This window comes from Oncorhynchus tshawytscha, linkage group LG28 (genome assembly GCF_018296145.1).
Source record: "Oncorhynchus tshawytscha isolate Ot180627B linkage group LG28, Otsh_v2.0, whole genome shotgun sequence".
NCBI lineage: Eukaryota > Metazoa > Chordata > Actinopteri > Salmoniformes > Salmonidae > Oncorhynchus > Oncorhynchus tshawytscha.
Window position 1 is genome coordinate 23,557,731 of NC_056456.1, and position 14,407 is coordinate 23,572,137.

Sequence of the window (14,407 nt, forward strand, 5' to 3'; positions counted from 1 at the left end):
ATTATGGGGTATTGTTTGTAGATTGATGAGAAAAACAATATAATTTAATACATCTTAGAATAAGGCTGTGTCATGCCCTGATCTGTATCACCTGTCTTTGTGATTGTTTCCACCCCCCTCCAGGTGTCGCCTTTCTTCCCCATTATCCCCTTTGTACTTATACTTGTGTTTTCTGTTTGTCTGTTGCCAGTTTGTCTTGTTTGTCAAGCTTACAAGCGTTTGTCCTGTCAGCTCCTGTCTTTTCACAGCCTTGCTTTTTCTCACCCTCCTGGTTTTTGACCCTTGCCTGTCCTGACCCTGAACCCGCCTGGCTGATCGCTCTGCCTGACCCTGAGCCTGCCTGTCGTCCTGTATCTTTGCCTCTGTTGCTGTAATAAACATTGTTACTTCAACACGGTCTGCATCTGAGTCTTACCTTATCCTGATAGCTGTAACGTAACAAAATGTGGAAAAAGTCAAAGCGGTCTGAATAGTTTCCGAATGCACTGTATGTTATTTATTCATCATATGCACATAATTGTCATAGCATGTTGCTTTTATCGCTGGCAAGAGCACACGTTTAGGGCATGGTGATATATTTAGGCTACTAATGTTTTGTTGTTCCACTATTGCCCCATCAATGCACTGGCCTGAGCCTTTCTGCCCAAAAACGTTGGACATCTGGGCACTTGCTTGTAGTGTGTTTTATTTGATTGTTGTAAACATATGCTTGCACACAAACCCTGTAATTCAACCATAGTTTTACTGTCATCCGTAGATGTTCACTACATTAGTGGTCACTTCTCCGGCCTTTCCCCAACTAGTATCAAATAGTGGTGGGATAATCGTGTTGGTTTTATCACAGATTGAACCTTGGATAATCTGGGATAATGATATGCATTATTAAGTATTTTAATTACTGTGGTCATCTTCATTCTTGCTGTCGTGCACATGAAACATTTAGGTAATGCAGTATCTTGGAGTGTCTTTATTCTAGCATAGCAGTAAGCTGTTTTGTGCATGCTTGTACATTGTGTATATGCAAAGTATCTTATAGCCTTATACAGCTCACTCGGCTATAGTATTTTTTTTATCATGCTGTAGGTCACGAGCTTCATGCACAGTAGCTGGGCATGACTCACATCTAGTACCATAGTGCTGTCCAAATGCTGTGGACTGCCATATGCGCCGTTCAGCAGTCGAGCAGCGTGATATCTCCAAATATTATTACTGGGTTTCCGTCACTAAGCATATTCGCAGCTCATTAAAATAAAGTATTACTACTTCGAATCCTAAAATTGGATTTTTCTCAGATTTCAAATGATCACCTTTGACCTTAGTGGGGAAGCTGACACTATATTGTGGTGCGATGACCAATCAGGCTTGTTATACTGTAGCTTCCGGCTGTGTTGTATGGCTGTTGATACGAGCATTATCTAACATGGGGAGGGCTTGTTAATCACCCACATGGTGACTAGCTGTTGGCTATCAAGCGTTGTACCACTTGAATGAAAATTACAATTTTATTAAAATAACACAAATCAAATTTATCAGAAATACAGTGTAGACATTGTTAATGTTGTAAATGACTATTGTAGCTGCAAATGGCAGATATTTTATGGAATATCTACGTAGGCGTACAGAGGCCCATTATCAGCAATCATCACTCCTGTGTTCCAATGGCACGTTGTGTTAACGAATCCAAGTTTCTCATTTTAAAAGGCTAATTGATCATTAGAAAACCCTTTTGCAATTATGTTAGCACAGCTGAAAACTGTTGTGCTAATTAAAGAAGCAATACAATTGGCCTTCTTTAGACTAGTTGAGTATCTGGAGCATCAGCATTTGTGGGTTCGCTTACAGTCTTAAAATGGCCAGAAACAAATACCTTTCTTCTGAAACTCGTCAGTCATTATCTGAAAAATGAAGGGTTTTCCATGCGAGATGTTGCCAAGAAACTGAAGATTTCGTACAACACTGTGTACTACTCCCTTCACAGAACAGCGCAAATGGGCTCTAACCAAAGAGGAGTGAGAGGCCCAGGTGCACAACTGAGCAAGAGGACAAGTACATTAGAGTGTCTAGTTTGAGAAACAGATGCCTCACAAGTCCTCAACTGGCAGCTTCATTAAATATTACCCGCAAAACACCAGTCTCAACGTCAACAGTGTCATGACGTTGACCTGGGGGGTAGGTGTATGACTGTCATAAATACCTCTTCCCCCCTTTTTCCATGCATTTTATTGCATGACATAAGTATTTGATCACCTACCAACCAGTAAGAATTCCGGCTCTCACAGACCTGTTAGTTTTTCTTTAAGAAGCCCTCCTGTTCTCCACTCATTACCTGTATTAACTGCACCTGTTTGAACTTGTTACCTGCATAAAAGACACCGGCCCGCACACATAATCACACAGACTCCAACCTCTCCACAATGGCCAAGACCAGAGAGGGTGTAAGGACATCAGGGATGAAATTGTAGACCTGCACAAGGCTGGGATGGGCTACAGGGCAATAGGCAAGCAGCTTGGTGAGAAGGCAACAACTGTTGGCGCAATTATTAGAAAATGGAAGAAGTTCAAGCTGACGGTCAATCACCCCCGGTCTGGGGCTCCATGCAAGATCTCACCTTGTGGGGCATCAGTGATCATGAGGAAGGTGAGGGATTAGCCCAGAACTACACGGCAGGACCTGGTCAATGACCTGAAGAGAGCTGGGACCACAGTCTCAAAGAAAACCATTAGTAACACATTACGCAGTCATGGATTAAAATCCTGCAGCACAAGCAAGGTCCCCCTGCTCAAGCCAGCACATGTCCAGGCCCGTCTAAAGTTTGCCAATGACCATCTGGATGATCCAGAGGAGGAATGGGAGAAGGTCATGTGGTCTGATGAGACAAAAATAGAGCCTTTTGGTCTGAACTCCACTCGCCGTGTTTGGAGGAAGAAGAAGGATGAGTACAACCCCAAGAACACCATCCCAACCGTGAAGCATGGAGGTGGAAACATCATTCTTTGGGGATGCTTTTCTGCAAAGGGGACAGGACGACTGCAGCGTATTGAGGGGAGGATGGATGAGGCCATGTATCGCGAGATCTTGGCCAACAACCTCCTTCCCCCATTGAAGATGGGTCGTGGCTGGGTCTTCCAGCATGACAACGACCCGAAACACTCAGCCAGGGCAACTAAGGAGTGGCTCCGTAAGAAGCATCTCAAGGTCCTGGAGTGGCCTTGCCAGACCTGAACCCAATAGAAAATATTTGCAGGGAGCTGAAAGTCCATATTGCCCAGCGACAGCCCCGAAACCTGAAGGATCTGGAGAAGGTCTGTATGGAGGAGTGGGCCAAAATCCCTGCTGCAGTGTGTGCAAACCTGGTCAAGAACTACAGGAAACGTATGATCTCTGTAATTGCAAACAACGTTTTCTGTACCAAATATTAAGTTCTGCTTTTTTGATGTATCAAATACTTATGTCATGCAATAAAATGCAAATTAATTACTTAAAAATCATTCAATGTGATTTTCTGGATTTTTGTTTTAGATTCCGTCTCTCACAGTTGAAGTGTACCTATGATAAAAATTACAGACCTCTACATGCTTTGTAAGTAGGAAAACCTGCAAAATCTGCAGTGTATCAAATACTTGTTCTCCCAACTGTATGCGGTGGTACTTAATGAATATGATGTCAGTTCGGTTGTCATCTGAGACATTCTCATCAATGATAAGATGACATAAACTCTACAGTGGAAAGTCTACGCATCAGAGTTATCGGATTCACATGGAATTGTTGTTCAATTTAAATGTTTGAATATGAAATTATTTGTGATGGGATGAAATGTGATTTTAGCTTCTAAAATGTGAGATTTGGGTTTTCATAAGATAGGGCTCTGCTCAATCAGTGGCCCGCCCCTGTGAAGGGACATGGGCTATAAAACTTTTCAAACACGCCCTCTTCTCCCTTCCTAAATAATGCCTTGATGACAATATAACCTCCTGTTCCGAGGACGCGAGGACGACGGTCCTATGTCAGAATGGTTCAGATAATAACCACAGAACTAAGCCAACATCAGCGTGAGTTTTGGTTGAGAATGGTATGAACTCTTATTCACTACAGAAGTGAGACCTCCTAGCCGTTGAGTTAGCAACAGCAGATGCAAAATGAGGGTTAGGAAGGAACAGACAGACTATCCCGTCTATCACCCAACAACGTTACTACAACGTATCCAATTGACAAACAGAGACATTCTTCAAAGGACTCGGTTGGGCAACACGGCCTTCCATCTACCACCAACCTACCGAAGCGCAGCTCAGAGTAAATATTTATTGCATTTTCCTTTTCCAAATGGGTGGTAATTTAGAATGCATCAGATACTGTATTTACGATAGCACAGCTTCTTCCCTTTGTTCCTCAGTCTTCCCGCTCTTTCACTCAAACCCAGCCCCTTTTCTTTTGTGTAACAAGCTGTCATATCTGTTCTGCCCGCTAGGGACGTTTTCCTTTATGACGTAATTTGTAATCAAGTTATGATATGATTATGTGTATGTGTAATTCTGTGTGATTAGATAGGTATTTAGTAAATAAATAATTAAACCCAATTTTGTATTGCTGATTCAACTTGTGAGCCAGGGTTCGTGCAGATAACCAAGAATGTACAACTTTCAGATGAGACTGAATTAAGATGACGATTAATATTGACTGCTATTGATATAAAATATTACTAGGTCTTTAAGAGTTTATTCGGAAGATAACAGCTCTATAAATATTATTTTGTGGTGCCTGACTCTCTTATTAATTACATTTACATGATTAGCTCAATCAGGTAATATTAATTACGGAGAAATTATTTTATAGAATAGCATGTCGTATCACTTAACTTCAATCCGGCATAGCCAAAGACACGACAACAGTGAAGAGGCGACTCCGGGATGCTGGCCTTCTAGGCAGGTAGTTTTGCGGGTACTGTAAGGTCTACACCTGTTGTATTCAGCGCATGTGACTAATACAATTTGATTTGATCATGCTAGCTCTGAGCTATAGACATCTTACTCTAGCATGGGCACTGCTACTGCTTCTCAACCAGTCCCAGCTTCACCCTCAAGATCATGGGCACTGCTACTGCTTCTCAACCAGTCCCAGCTTCACCCTCAAGATCATGGGCCGATGATCCTCTGCTGCTTACAAACGTTACATTTGATTAAATGTTCTTAGATTGTGGAAGCCTAGTTGAGTTCCTGCATTAATGGCTAATTTTGTCATGATTGTCAGCCCCATGGTCCAATAGCCATGTTGCTTCTCTCTTATTGCATTACAATCTGCTATATAACACTGACTGTAGATGCAGGTGGTTGGCAGGGGTCACAGGTAGAATATTGTCATGTACCAGATGACGGCTCATCTTGCCTCAGGGAGTGCACTGGACTGTGCGTCACATGAGAATAAGCCTACTCATAGTTCTGAGAAGCTATCTCAGTGTCGTGATTATGGCACAGTGTAGATGGGTTGATTCTTTTCATTTACCAAGATGGCAGGTTCATCTTGCCTCGGCGAGGACCGCATGTGGTCAGTATACGAAAGATAAGCCTACTGAGATTTTCTGAGAAGCTATCTCAGTAAGGTGTGCCTGCTATACTGTAGCTTACACAGAGTTTCAGAATGCTACACCATGTCATACACATGACATTGCTGAATTACTGTTTAAAGGACATGCTGCTGCCATACACATAGTTTGTTGTCTGTCAGCGGTTCTGCAGTTTTGGGGATTGGTACAGCGTACCTTGCTCACTGCCTCTGATTATTATTATTTTATCATGATGCAGGCTCTGGTAGTGAGCTACCCCGAAGGAGCAGACCCTAACACCAAGACAACATATTGCATGTATTGTAATCTTTTCGAATAAATGGTTAAACAGATATGTGACGTTTCCTGTCTGAACTTGAGGTTTCTCAACTTCCACTGGTTTCTCCACTGTCGTTGCAATCCACTGCTGAGAAATGATTTGTGTACATCACTCTGTGAATATATTTTCTTGCATTGCTATTCACACAGAGTTAAGCAAGAATGACAAGAAGAAGAGGAAGAGACCCATCCGGGAATATGATAGTTAAGCTTTAGAAATGTCTCACGGGAGCCAGTTGATGCAATAGCCCATTTGAGCCACACCGATGTCAAATTTTGGTAAATAAGATTGGTTCCTATAACAGCACTGCGGGGCAAGTGGCCTCTTAGTGCTGAGATGTATATAATAGTGATGGAAAGATAAAGAAATGCCTCACAATTCTTCACACATTTTTATTCAGTTAGACAAATCACATTAATCCTCCCGTAGGAAAATAAATAAACAGCTTAACCCTGAGCATGACTCTTTTAAAGTCTTATTCGTGCTGCATAGGCCAACTCTAAATGTTTTCTGAAGTCTGTACCAGGTTACGTCTATTGTCAATTAACATATAGAAAGTCTAAGCTTATTTTGTCATCCCTATGTAACAGTGTGAAACTGTTGAAGTGTTGAATGCAGCCTCTGTCAGCACCAGGAGTCTGTAATTGCCAACTGTATGGCAAAAGGTATACATACTTGTCTGTTTCATTCATTCAGGGGACCCCCTTACTATGTGCAGATTAGCATGCCTTGGGAGGATGGGTGTAGAGACTGTGGCCTAGACCAAAGTGATGACAATGAATTGTGAGCATGTTCATGGCAAGGTTGCCCATAGCCACTGGTACCTGTTCCCCTTCTCCCATGGCACGACTCCCTAGATACAATATGTATTTTGTGTGTTGGCCAGAAACAATAAGAATAATGTAATGTAATACACTCATTGATGTATGTATGTGTGCTAATGGAACTCTGAGGATGATTTTCACCCCGTTGTGCTTGTCAGCAGTGATTGTACAGAGAACTAGGTGCAGAAGATGTCCATGAGAAGATTTCATTGAGTTGCTTGAGTAATTGTGATTGTGAATAAAACTTATATTTCTGGCCCGATCATTCCCATGCTCCACTCCTGGATGTAAAGAACCTGTGTATTTTAGATAAATCCAGAGGACCTCACCTCGAGTATATAAAAGGTGGTGTAGTACAGGTACAGGAATACAATTTTATGTTCAATTCCACGTTACACTTACATTTATGTCTATAATTGAAGCAGTGTTTGATTTTAGTATGTGTCTATTTTTGTCTCACTCCCAGGGAACAAGTTTAACACGAGCACAAGTTTGGACTTCAACAGATTCCAAAGCATGTGTCATCTGATGAGGACTTTCAAACAACCGAGTACCCATGAACATGAACCGAATCACAGTTGAGGCGGCTAAGCGTAGGGTTGATGTATTTTTTCCCCATGCGTGGTAGTGTAATATTCTAACAAGGCTTGTTTGTTCAGAGGTGGAGTAGTTAGTGGGAGGGGTGTGTCATGGCAGGCAAGCTGCCATCAGCTCGCAGACACTTTCCACTGCATGGCTGTGTTCTGCCTCTGGATGGTTGGGTCTGTCAGTGCTGTAGGACTCAGCTACACAGCATGTGTGACAGAGAGTGGGAAACCCCCACACCATACACTTGACACACCATTAGCTAGTCACTGCTCCAGAGTCAGACTATGTATCACTACGTATCAATTCGAAATAACAAGCTCAAACATCCAGTGTGTGTGGATGCTAATGCTTTGTCAGTTACCAAACATCAGATAAAATGATGATAAAATTGCCCAAACCCCGTAGGGATGAAGTCAACATGTACAACAAAGATGACAGAAATGATGTATGATGATCTCCAAGTGAAGATGGGTCTGATATGTGAATGGGCATAATCACTGGATTGCAGCGACTAGTTGGTGTCCATAAACTACTTTCGAGGTCAGAACATGATTAATAACAAAATGGAAATAGCTCTAAAGGTAAAGGCCTACATTTTCCATTATAAAATGTATCATATATTGTTAGGGATCTATTCAATTCGTATCGCAGAAGTTCAGCGTTACAGCGTCATTGAAATTGAAATGCAATTTTCCCACGTTAGGTGAGATTCTGATACACAATTGGAAATTGCCTTCACATTTATATTGTGCAATCTGTACCGCTTCAGCGATACAGACTGAATAGAGCCCTAATCTAATTGCAAATATTGTGAGCCTGAGCCAAACATTAGCCAATCAACAAAGAATTAACAAAGCATAAAAAATACTTTATTTTTTTGTCCCCCTTTTCTCCATATAGCTGTTATGTAAAATCAAATGACAGGATAAATTATGCATGCGGTATCCACTGTGGCCTGAGCTCATAACTTGAATGATTACCTCAGCTTTTTCTTGTGTAATAACAAAACAGCCAGAATATACAGTATGTTCTCATGCATAATTGGGACAGATCACAGCGTCAGTGATAGAATGTGAAACTATCGTCTATGGCAGACTTCCTGTTCAAACGGCAAATCACCCCCCCCCCTTTGCAAAGGAAAAGTATTTTTCTACCCTCAGACTTTTTACATATGAATAACTAACGCAGAAGTCTTTCATCTCAAAATAAGGATCATGAATAGATAACAAATAAAAATGATTTGTCACCGGATTTGTAAATTTCAAATCAATTCAGAGATTCTTGAAAGACGGAACAATCTCTACTTTTGTTTCAAAAATACAAACATTTGTAAAATATAGAAAATGATTCATTTGAAAATCCCAAATAAAAACACAACAATTCTCAGATCTTACAGCACTCTGATGAAATCTGACAGAGTTTAATTGCCCTTTTCTTGACAGTTTATGGTTGTGACCATTATGATTTCAAAATTGTGTGTTTAAATCTATCAAAAGTAGAGAACTTTACAGACCATGAGTGGTCTTGCTACGCTACATGTAATGAGGACATGAATAAGGGGTCCTTATGGTATAGCTGACCCTGCCCACTCCTGATTCATTTAGGATTTTAAACATCTGACGGAAGTTGACCAAATCCTCGGACACATTTTTTAGGAATCCCAGTTTTGAGATAGAATAACTATTATTTTAAGTCAGAGGGTCACATTGGCACTGAGGGATGGAGGATATAAGAAGGATCCACTCAGCGCCCCATACATCTGAGAGCCTGGTGTCCATGCATAATGATATTATGAACCAATAGGGATAGTGCAAGACAGTAAACATGAATCTGTGTCATCAATCTGAGCATAAGGCAGCGTAAAACATGGAACTGTTAGATACATTTTTTTATCCACAATACTAGCTGCTGTATGTAGGATACTCTACGGGGAAAGAAACATATACATTGAGCAATGCAATTGAAAGATCTGAGTGCTTCACTTGGTTCTATTAAATTCTGCGTTTGATAATTAACTCATGAATGAAATTAAGATCTCCATTCAGTGGGTATAGCAAGTACAGCAAAATATTTCAAAGTAGTTACACACATTTCTGTTGTAAGTGCAATAACTGCAAGTGCTTTGAACTTAAAATGGTCTAACCTATTAAAAATAGTCTTCTAACTGAATCCCAATACTAGATTGCTGGCCTCCAGCATTGGAAATATAAATAGTCCCCAAATGTGAAGATAGTGAATTTCACACAGAAGTGCACACTAACACATACACCAAGTGTCATCTATCACTCTTCCTTGCACATACACACATTTTCTCATGCACACGCACACACCCACGTATGCAAGCACATGCGCACACGCGCACACACGCACACACACACGTTTTGTCCTTCTATCCTTGTGGGGACCTAAAATTGGATTTCCATTCAAAATCCTATTTTCCCTAACCTTAACCTGTAACCCTGACCCAAACCCTAAACCTTACTCCTAAACCTAATCCCTTACCCTAACCCTAAACCTAACCTAATAGTCTTTGTCCTCATGAGGACATGGGAATTTGACTTGTTTTACTATCGTTGTGGGGACTTTAGGTCCCAACATGGATAGAAGAACACACACACACACACACACACACACACACACACACACACACACACACACACACACACACACACACACACACACACACACACACACACACACACACACACACACACACACACACACACACAATCAATCACATATCGTTGGCTCTTTTACTGTGTTTCAACCGTTTCTGTCGAGCATATTGAACACCAGTGCTCGGCATCATGTACCTGTACCTTGCAGTAAAAAAAGAGCTTCATATGAATACAAATAAAACCTTATCTGAACCTTACACCATCGTCAGTGCAACCCTGTCTGGTGTCATAGGTCCTGTTTTGACCGAGATCCACAAGTCCTCATCTTTCGGACTCTTCTTATTTTTGTCTGATTTTGCTGTGGCTGAGCTGGGGCTGTCTGCACAGCAACCAGCGCAGTTGGCGTGGCGACAGCAGCAGCAGTGGCAGCACACCACCAGAGAAGTGAAGAGCACCACCATAGGCAGGGCTAGCAGCACCACCAGGCAGACTGTGTTATAGATCCCCTCGTCATGCTTAGTGGTGGCCACCTTCCACAAGTCACTGAAAAAATCCAAGATGTCTTCCTTCATTGTTCACTGACAGTGTCTTAACAATTCCTCTTGAGGGTAATCTTTGAAGAAGAAACCAATTACAATAGTGAACACGTTCTGATTGAAGTAGTCAGCAAGGGTGTTGCTGTTATCTGGGGATTGTTCTTGTGGTGATTTGACCCTGATCTAGGGCTGGTTTCAGTTTCCTGGTGAACTCATGACATTGAAGATTTTGCTGATATAGTAGGACATCCCAGTCACAATGAATATCTGATGAAGGAAAGGGAGGATGGGACAGACTAGAAAAATTCTTGATGCAGGGAGAATCTCTTTATCCTCCCCTCCTTCCTTAACCGCCTTATCTGGGGGTTTGAAGACCAACGCATTTTTTTATGAAAGTTTGAAGTCCAAAGATCAATTGTTTATGAGAGAGGGGGGTTTTTCCTTTGTAATCCTTCAGTTGCTGTAATGATTCCGATCTCTCCTTGCCTTGATGGGAAGGTCTATGAAGTCTGCCTGTTTGTGTTGTTTGTTTGTTTCCTCTTTTGGGATATGGGATCCCACCTCACGTCCTCTGGAGTCTCCTCTCTATTTTAATCCATTCTCCTCTGGGAGAAGTGATGGAATGAGGACATTTTCTGTGGAGAGAATTAGAGAGAAGAAGGTGAGCAGAGTGAACCCCAGTCCCACTGGTGCCTTTTCGCTCTCTTCCCTCCCCTGCTCAAGTATCTTATTCAGCTTTACTCTCATTAAAGTTGGAGGAAAATGTCATGGCTCTGGCTGCCTGAATGCACCATGGAGGGAAATACATTTAAATGTGCCGGCTAATGGCGGCCTAGCTTTGATGGTTTTGACTTTAACATTGACTGAGTGTAGCACTCCACTGTAACTTGGATCAATGGTAACCGTTATGGGTATCCAGGAGGTCAAAGGGTAGTTTATAGGTTAATGTTGACTAGGATTATGGCCCTGTGAGGGGGAAAAAAAGATATATTATATTTCCTGCTCCATTTTCTAAGCCAAATGTTTCTGACTGCAAGTGAACAGAAAAAAAGTTTGTGTTTGTCTCACAGCCCATGTGTGAAATTGGCTTACCCATAGTCAGCTTCACTTCCTTCCTAGCATAACAAAACAGGAAACTGTGCGCTGCTGCTACTTTGTTGCATTGAGTTAAGAAGGCTGCACCTACTTTCAGTTTGTCAACATTAAGGTCCCATTTCAGCTAAACACATTTTGTTCACCAAATCCATTAAATGTAAGCTTCACCATTATTCATGTATGTAGGTCTATGCATTTGTTTTATGGTGATGCTGAGTCTAAAGTTGAGACATACAATGTATGATGACTGGAAGGAATGAGTAACAATCCCATTGGGCACGCACTGGTTGAATCAATGCCACGTCATTTCAATGGAATGCTGGTTCAACGTAAAATAGATGTGGAGTTTACATCTTATCCCAGTGGGATATCACTCAATAGCATTGTCCAGCAAGGTGTAAGAATCGTCTTCCTCGCCAGAGTAGAAAATGGTCAGAAGTCTGTTGTAGTGCACACCACATACATTTACAGATGCTGAGGTAGTTCTCAAGCCGAAATTGAGAACGAAGAGAATCAATGAAAGCTCAATGCATTGAAAAATCTATCAAGATCTAATTCTCTATCACAACATCCCCACTCCATAGCGTGTCATGCCATCAGACGGCCTTTGCACTCGGGTCAGGCCGTGGGAATGAATGTAAAATAACAACAACGTAACAAAATGACATAACATTGTCTTGGCCTATGATCAGCTGTGAACAGGAAGATACTTTCAGTGGCTCACAAAGCCAGGATGGGGGAAAAACTCTTATGACTGCATTAGTGAGCTACAGCTATTTATGGAACTTGGAACTCTGTTCTGCCCAACCTAAAAGCCTGAATGACAGCAGGCAACACAAGGCAAAACAGGAATATTTAATGAATGGCCCACGGTAATCATTTGTTGAAAAACCCTTATGAAGAAGAACTGGCGAATGTTCAATTCTAATTATCTTAATAATAAGAGTCAGTCAACAGTCTTTTGCAGAGATAGTCAAAAGTTTAGAGACTGCAAAAGTCATGCGTTAGTGTACCAAATTCATATCTTTACTCAAAATCAGTGTCGTGGTAAGAAACACAAGATTGCATATTTTTGATGGGAACAGTTGGGAACATGCCCATATCTCCACACAGTATAAGAGAGGACATTCTCTCAATGCGTTACAGTTCAAGCTGAAAGGTAACCTTTGAGTCAGGGAGAGTGAAATAGTATAAGTAGAGGAGAGAGCATAACGAGGCAAAGTTTCAAATCAAATGATAGAAATCTCAGACATTTAAGATCTTAGGTGAACCTTAGGTTTCAATCATCGAAACCATAATGTCACTAGTCATAGACAATGTGCAAAGCATTGTGCAAAGGCCCAATGCTATATTTAAGATTTACATTTCCTGATAGAGATATGCTATAGAATGGCACTGAGTAGTGACTGAACAGCAACATATCACCTAGTATATCACAATACCTGTTTAACCGACGGAGGGGACTTTCCAAAACAAGACTTCCAGTTCACGCATAGTATTATAAGTATATACATTGACTCCTTAGCCACAGATACTCAACCAAATAAGATCAACAGCATTCAAGATCAACAGCTTCCCATTCATCATTTCTCAACAGTCTTTTGAAATGTACACCTTACCGGCAAAAGATTTTAGAAGTCCGGCCCAGTAAAGCTGTTTTTCCCTGTCCTCTTCCTTGTAAATCCTGCTTTTTGTTGATATTCTCTAAGCTCTCAATGTTGCCCCATACTTGGTATGTATTGAACTGTGCTCTTTGTGCCTGTATCTCTTTACCTCTCTCTGCCCGTGTGTCACTCTCTCAGTGCAGCGTCCCTTCTCCCTGCCCTGCATACCCGGTGAAAGAAAGGGCCCTCTGTCTGTACTCGCGTTCCCTTGCCTGACACGCTGCATTCTTGTGGTTACTTTATACACACAAGTTCCCAGTGATGTCAGAGAGAGAGCGAGAGAGAAAAAAAAGAGAGGACAGAGAGCTCCCCTGAGAATCCCACTGCTCATAATTAATTGGATTTGTCTGCAGTTTGTAACTTGATGTTTTCAAATTCGTATTCTAAAGAGCTGCTGACTTTAGTGTTTGAACGCTTTACCACAACATTAATGCGCATAATTATAAGTGTTATAAACTTAAATTTAACCAAAACACCTCACCCATTTCAGCGCTACCTCACTAACTCTAATTGGAAAGAGGAAATTAAAGTGTGTGTGCATGCATGGGTGTGTGTGGGCGTGTGTGTGTGTGTGTCCTGTATGCTCAGGGTGTGGACAGAGCAGGGAAACAGGTGAAGCAGAGAGAGATGCACTGATGTGTGACTGCTCTGTAGAAATCTGTGAGAGATCATGTGACCCTGTTTGTGAGGAGAATGGACCTCATCCATGCCTGTGGCAAACAGCATGCACTCACTGGTAAGAGACTGTCACATCCCACAACATACACACTTTGACCCTTGTACTGTAATTCACAGAGAGAGATGAGGACAGAGAGAGGGAAATACCCACTGAAATATGTTCTTTTAAACCAAATAGGTGCTCTGACTGTCTGACTGACTGTATTATTTTGTTAACCTCCTACTGAACCATGAATATGCTGTCTGTGGCCATGTGAGTATATGTGTTTCATGATCACAGTAATCCTCATTTTGCAATAAAAATGTGAGATTTATTCTGTTGGGATAAGCTACACCCAGTTACCTGTCTGTAGGCTATATACTGTCGTACTTCACATTGAGGGGTGAGGACTGAATTGTATACTCTTGGAAAAAAGGTGCTAGCTAGATCCTAAAAGGGTTCTTTGTCTGTCCCCATAGGTTAAACCTTTGAAGAACCTTTTTTTGTTCCAGGTATAACCTTTTTGGGTTCCATGTAGAACACTTTC

At 41.5% G+C, this 14,407-nt stretch overlaps 1 protein-coding gene across 2 annotated transcripts; it reads right to left on the minus strand.

The window, feature by feature from the left end:
- Nucleotides 1-8,136: 8,136 nt before the first annotated feature.
- On the minus strand, nucleotides 8,137-13,714 carry LOC112226952 (uncharacterized protein KIAA0040). 2 transcript variants are annotated; one of them, XM_024391645.2, is made up of 2 exons: nucleotides 13,312-13,714; nucleotides 8,137-11,078 (listed from the first exon to the last, which is right to left on the minus strand). In XM_024391645.2, exon 2 carries the CDS (start codon nucleotides 10,477-10,479, stop codon nucleotides 10,162-10,164), a length of 318 nt encoding a protein of 105 aa, XP_024247413.1. In that variant the 5' UTR covers nucleotides 10,480-11,078; nucleotides 13,312-13,714; the 3' UTR covers nucleotides 8,137-10,161. The 2 variants fall into 2 exon arrangements, with proteins under 2 accessions (XP_024247413.1, XP_024247412.1); XM_024391644.2 differs by having other exon boundaries at nucleotides 13,158-13,714.
- Between the last annotated feature and the right edge of the window lie 693 nt (nucleotides 13,715-14,407).

Bases quoted from the DNA above. Each gene is read 5' to 3' on its own strand.
- LOC112226952 (XM_024391645.2), bottom strand. From the start codon at position 10,479: ATGAAGGAAGACATCTTGGATTTTTTCAGTGACTTGTGGAAGGTGGCC.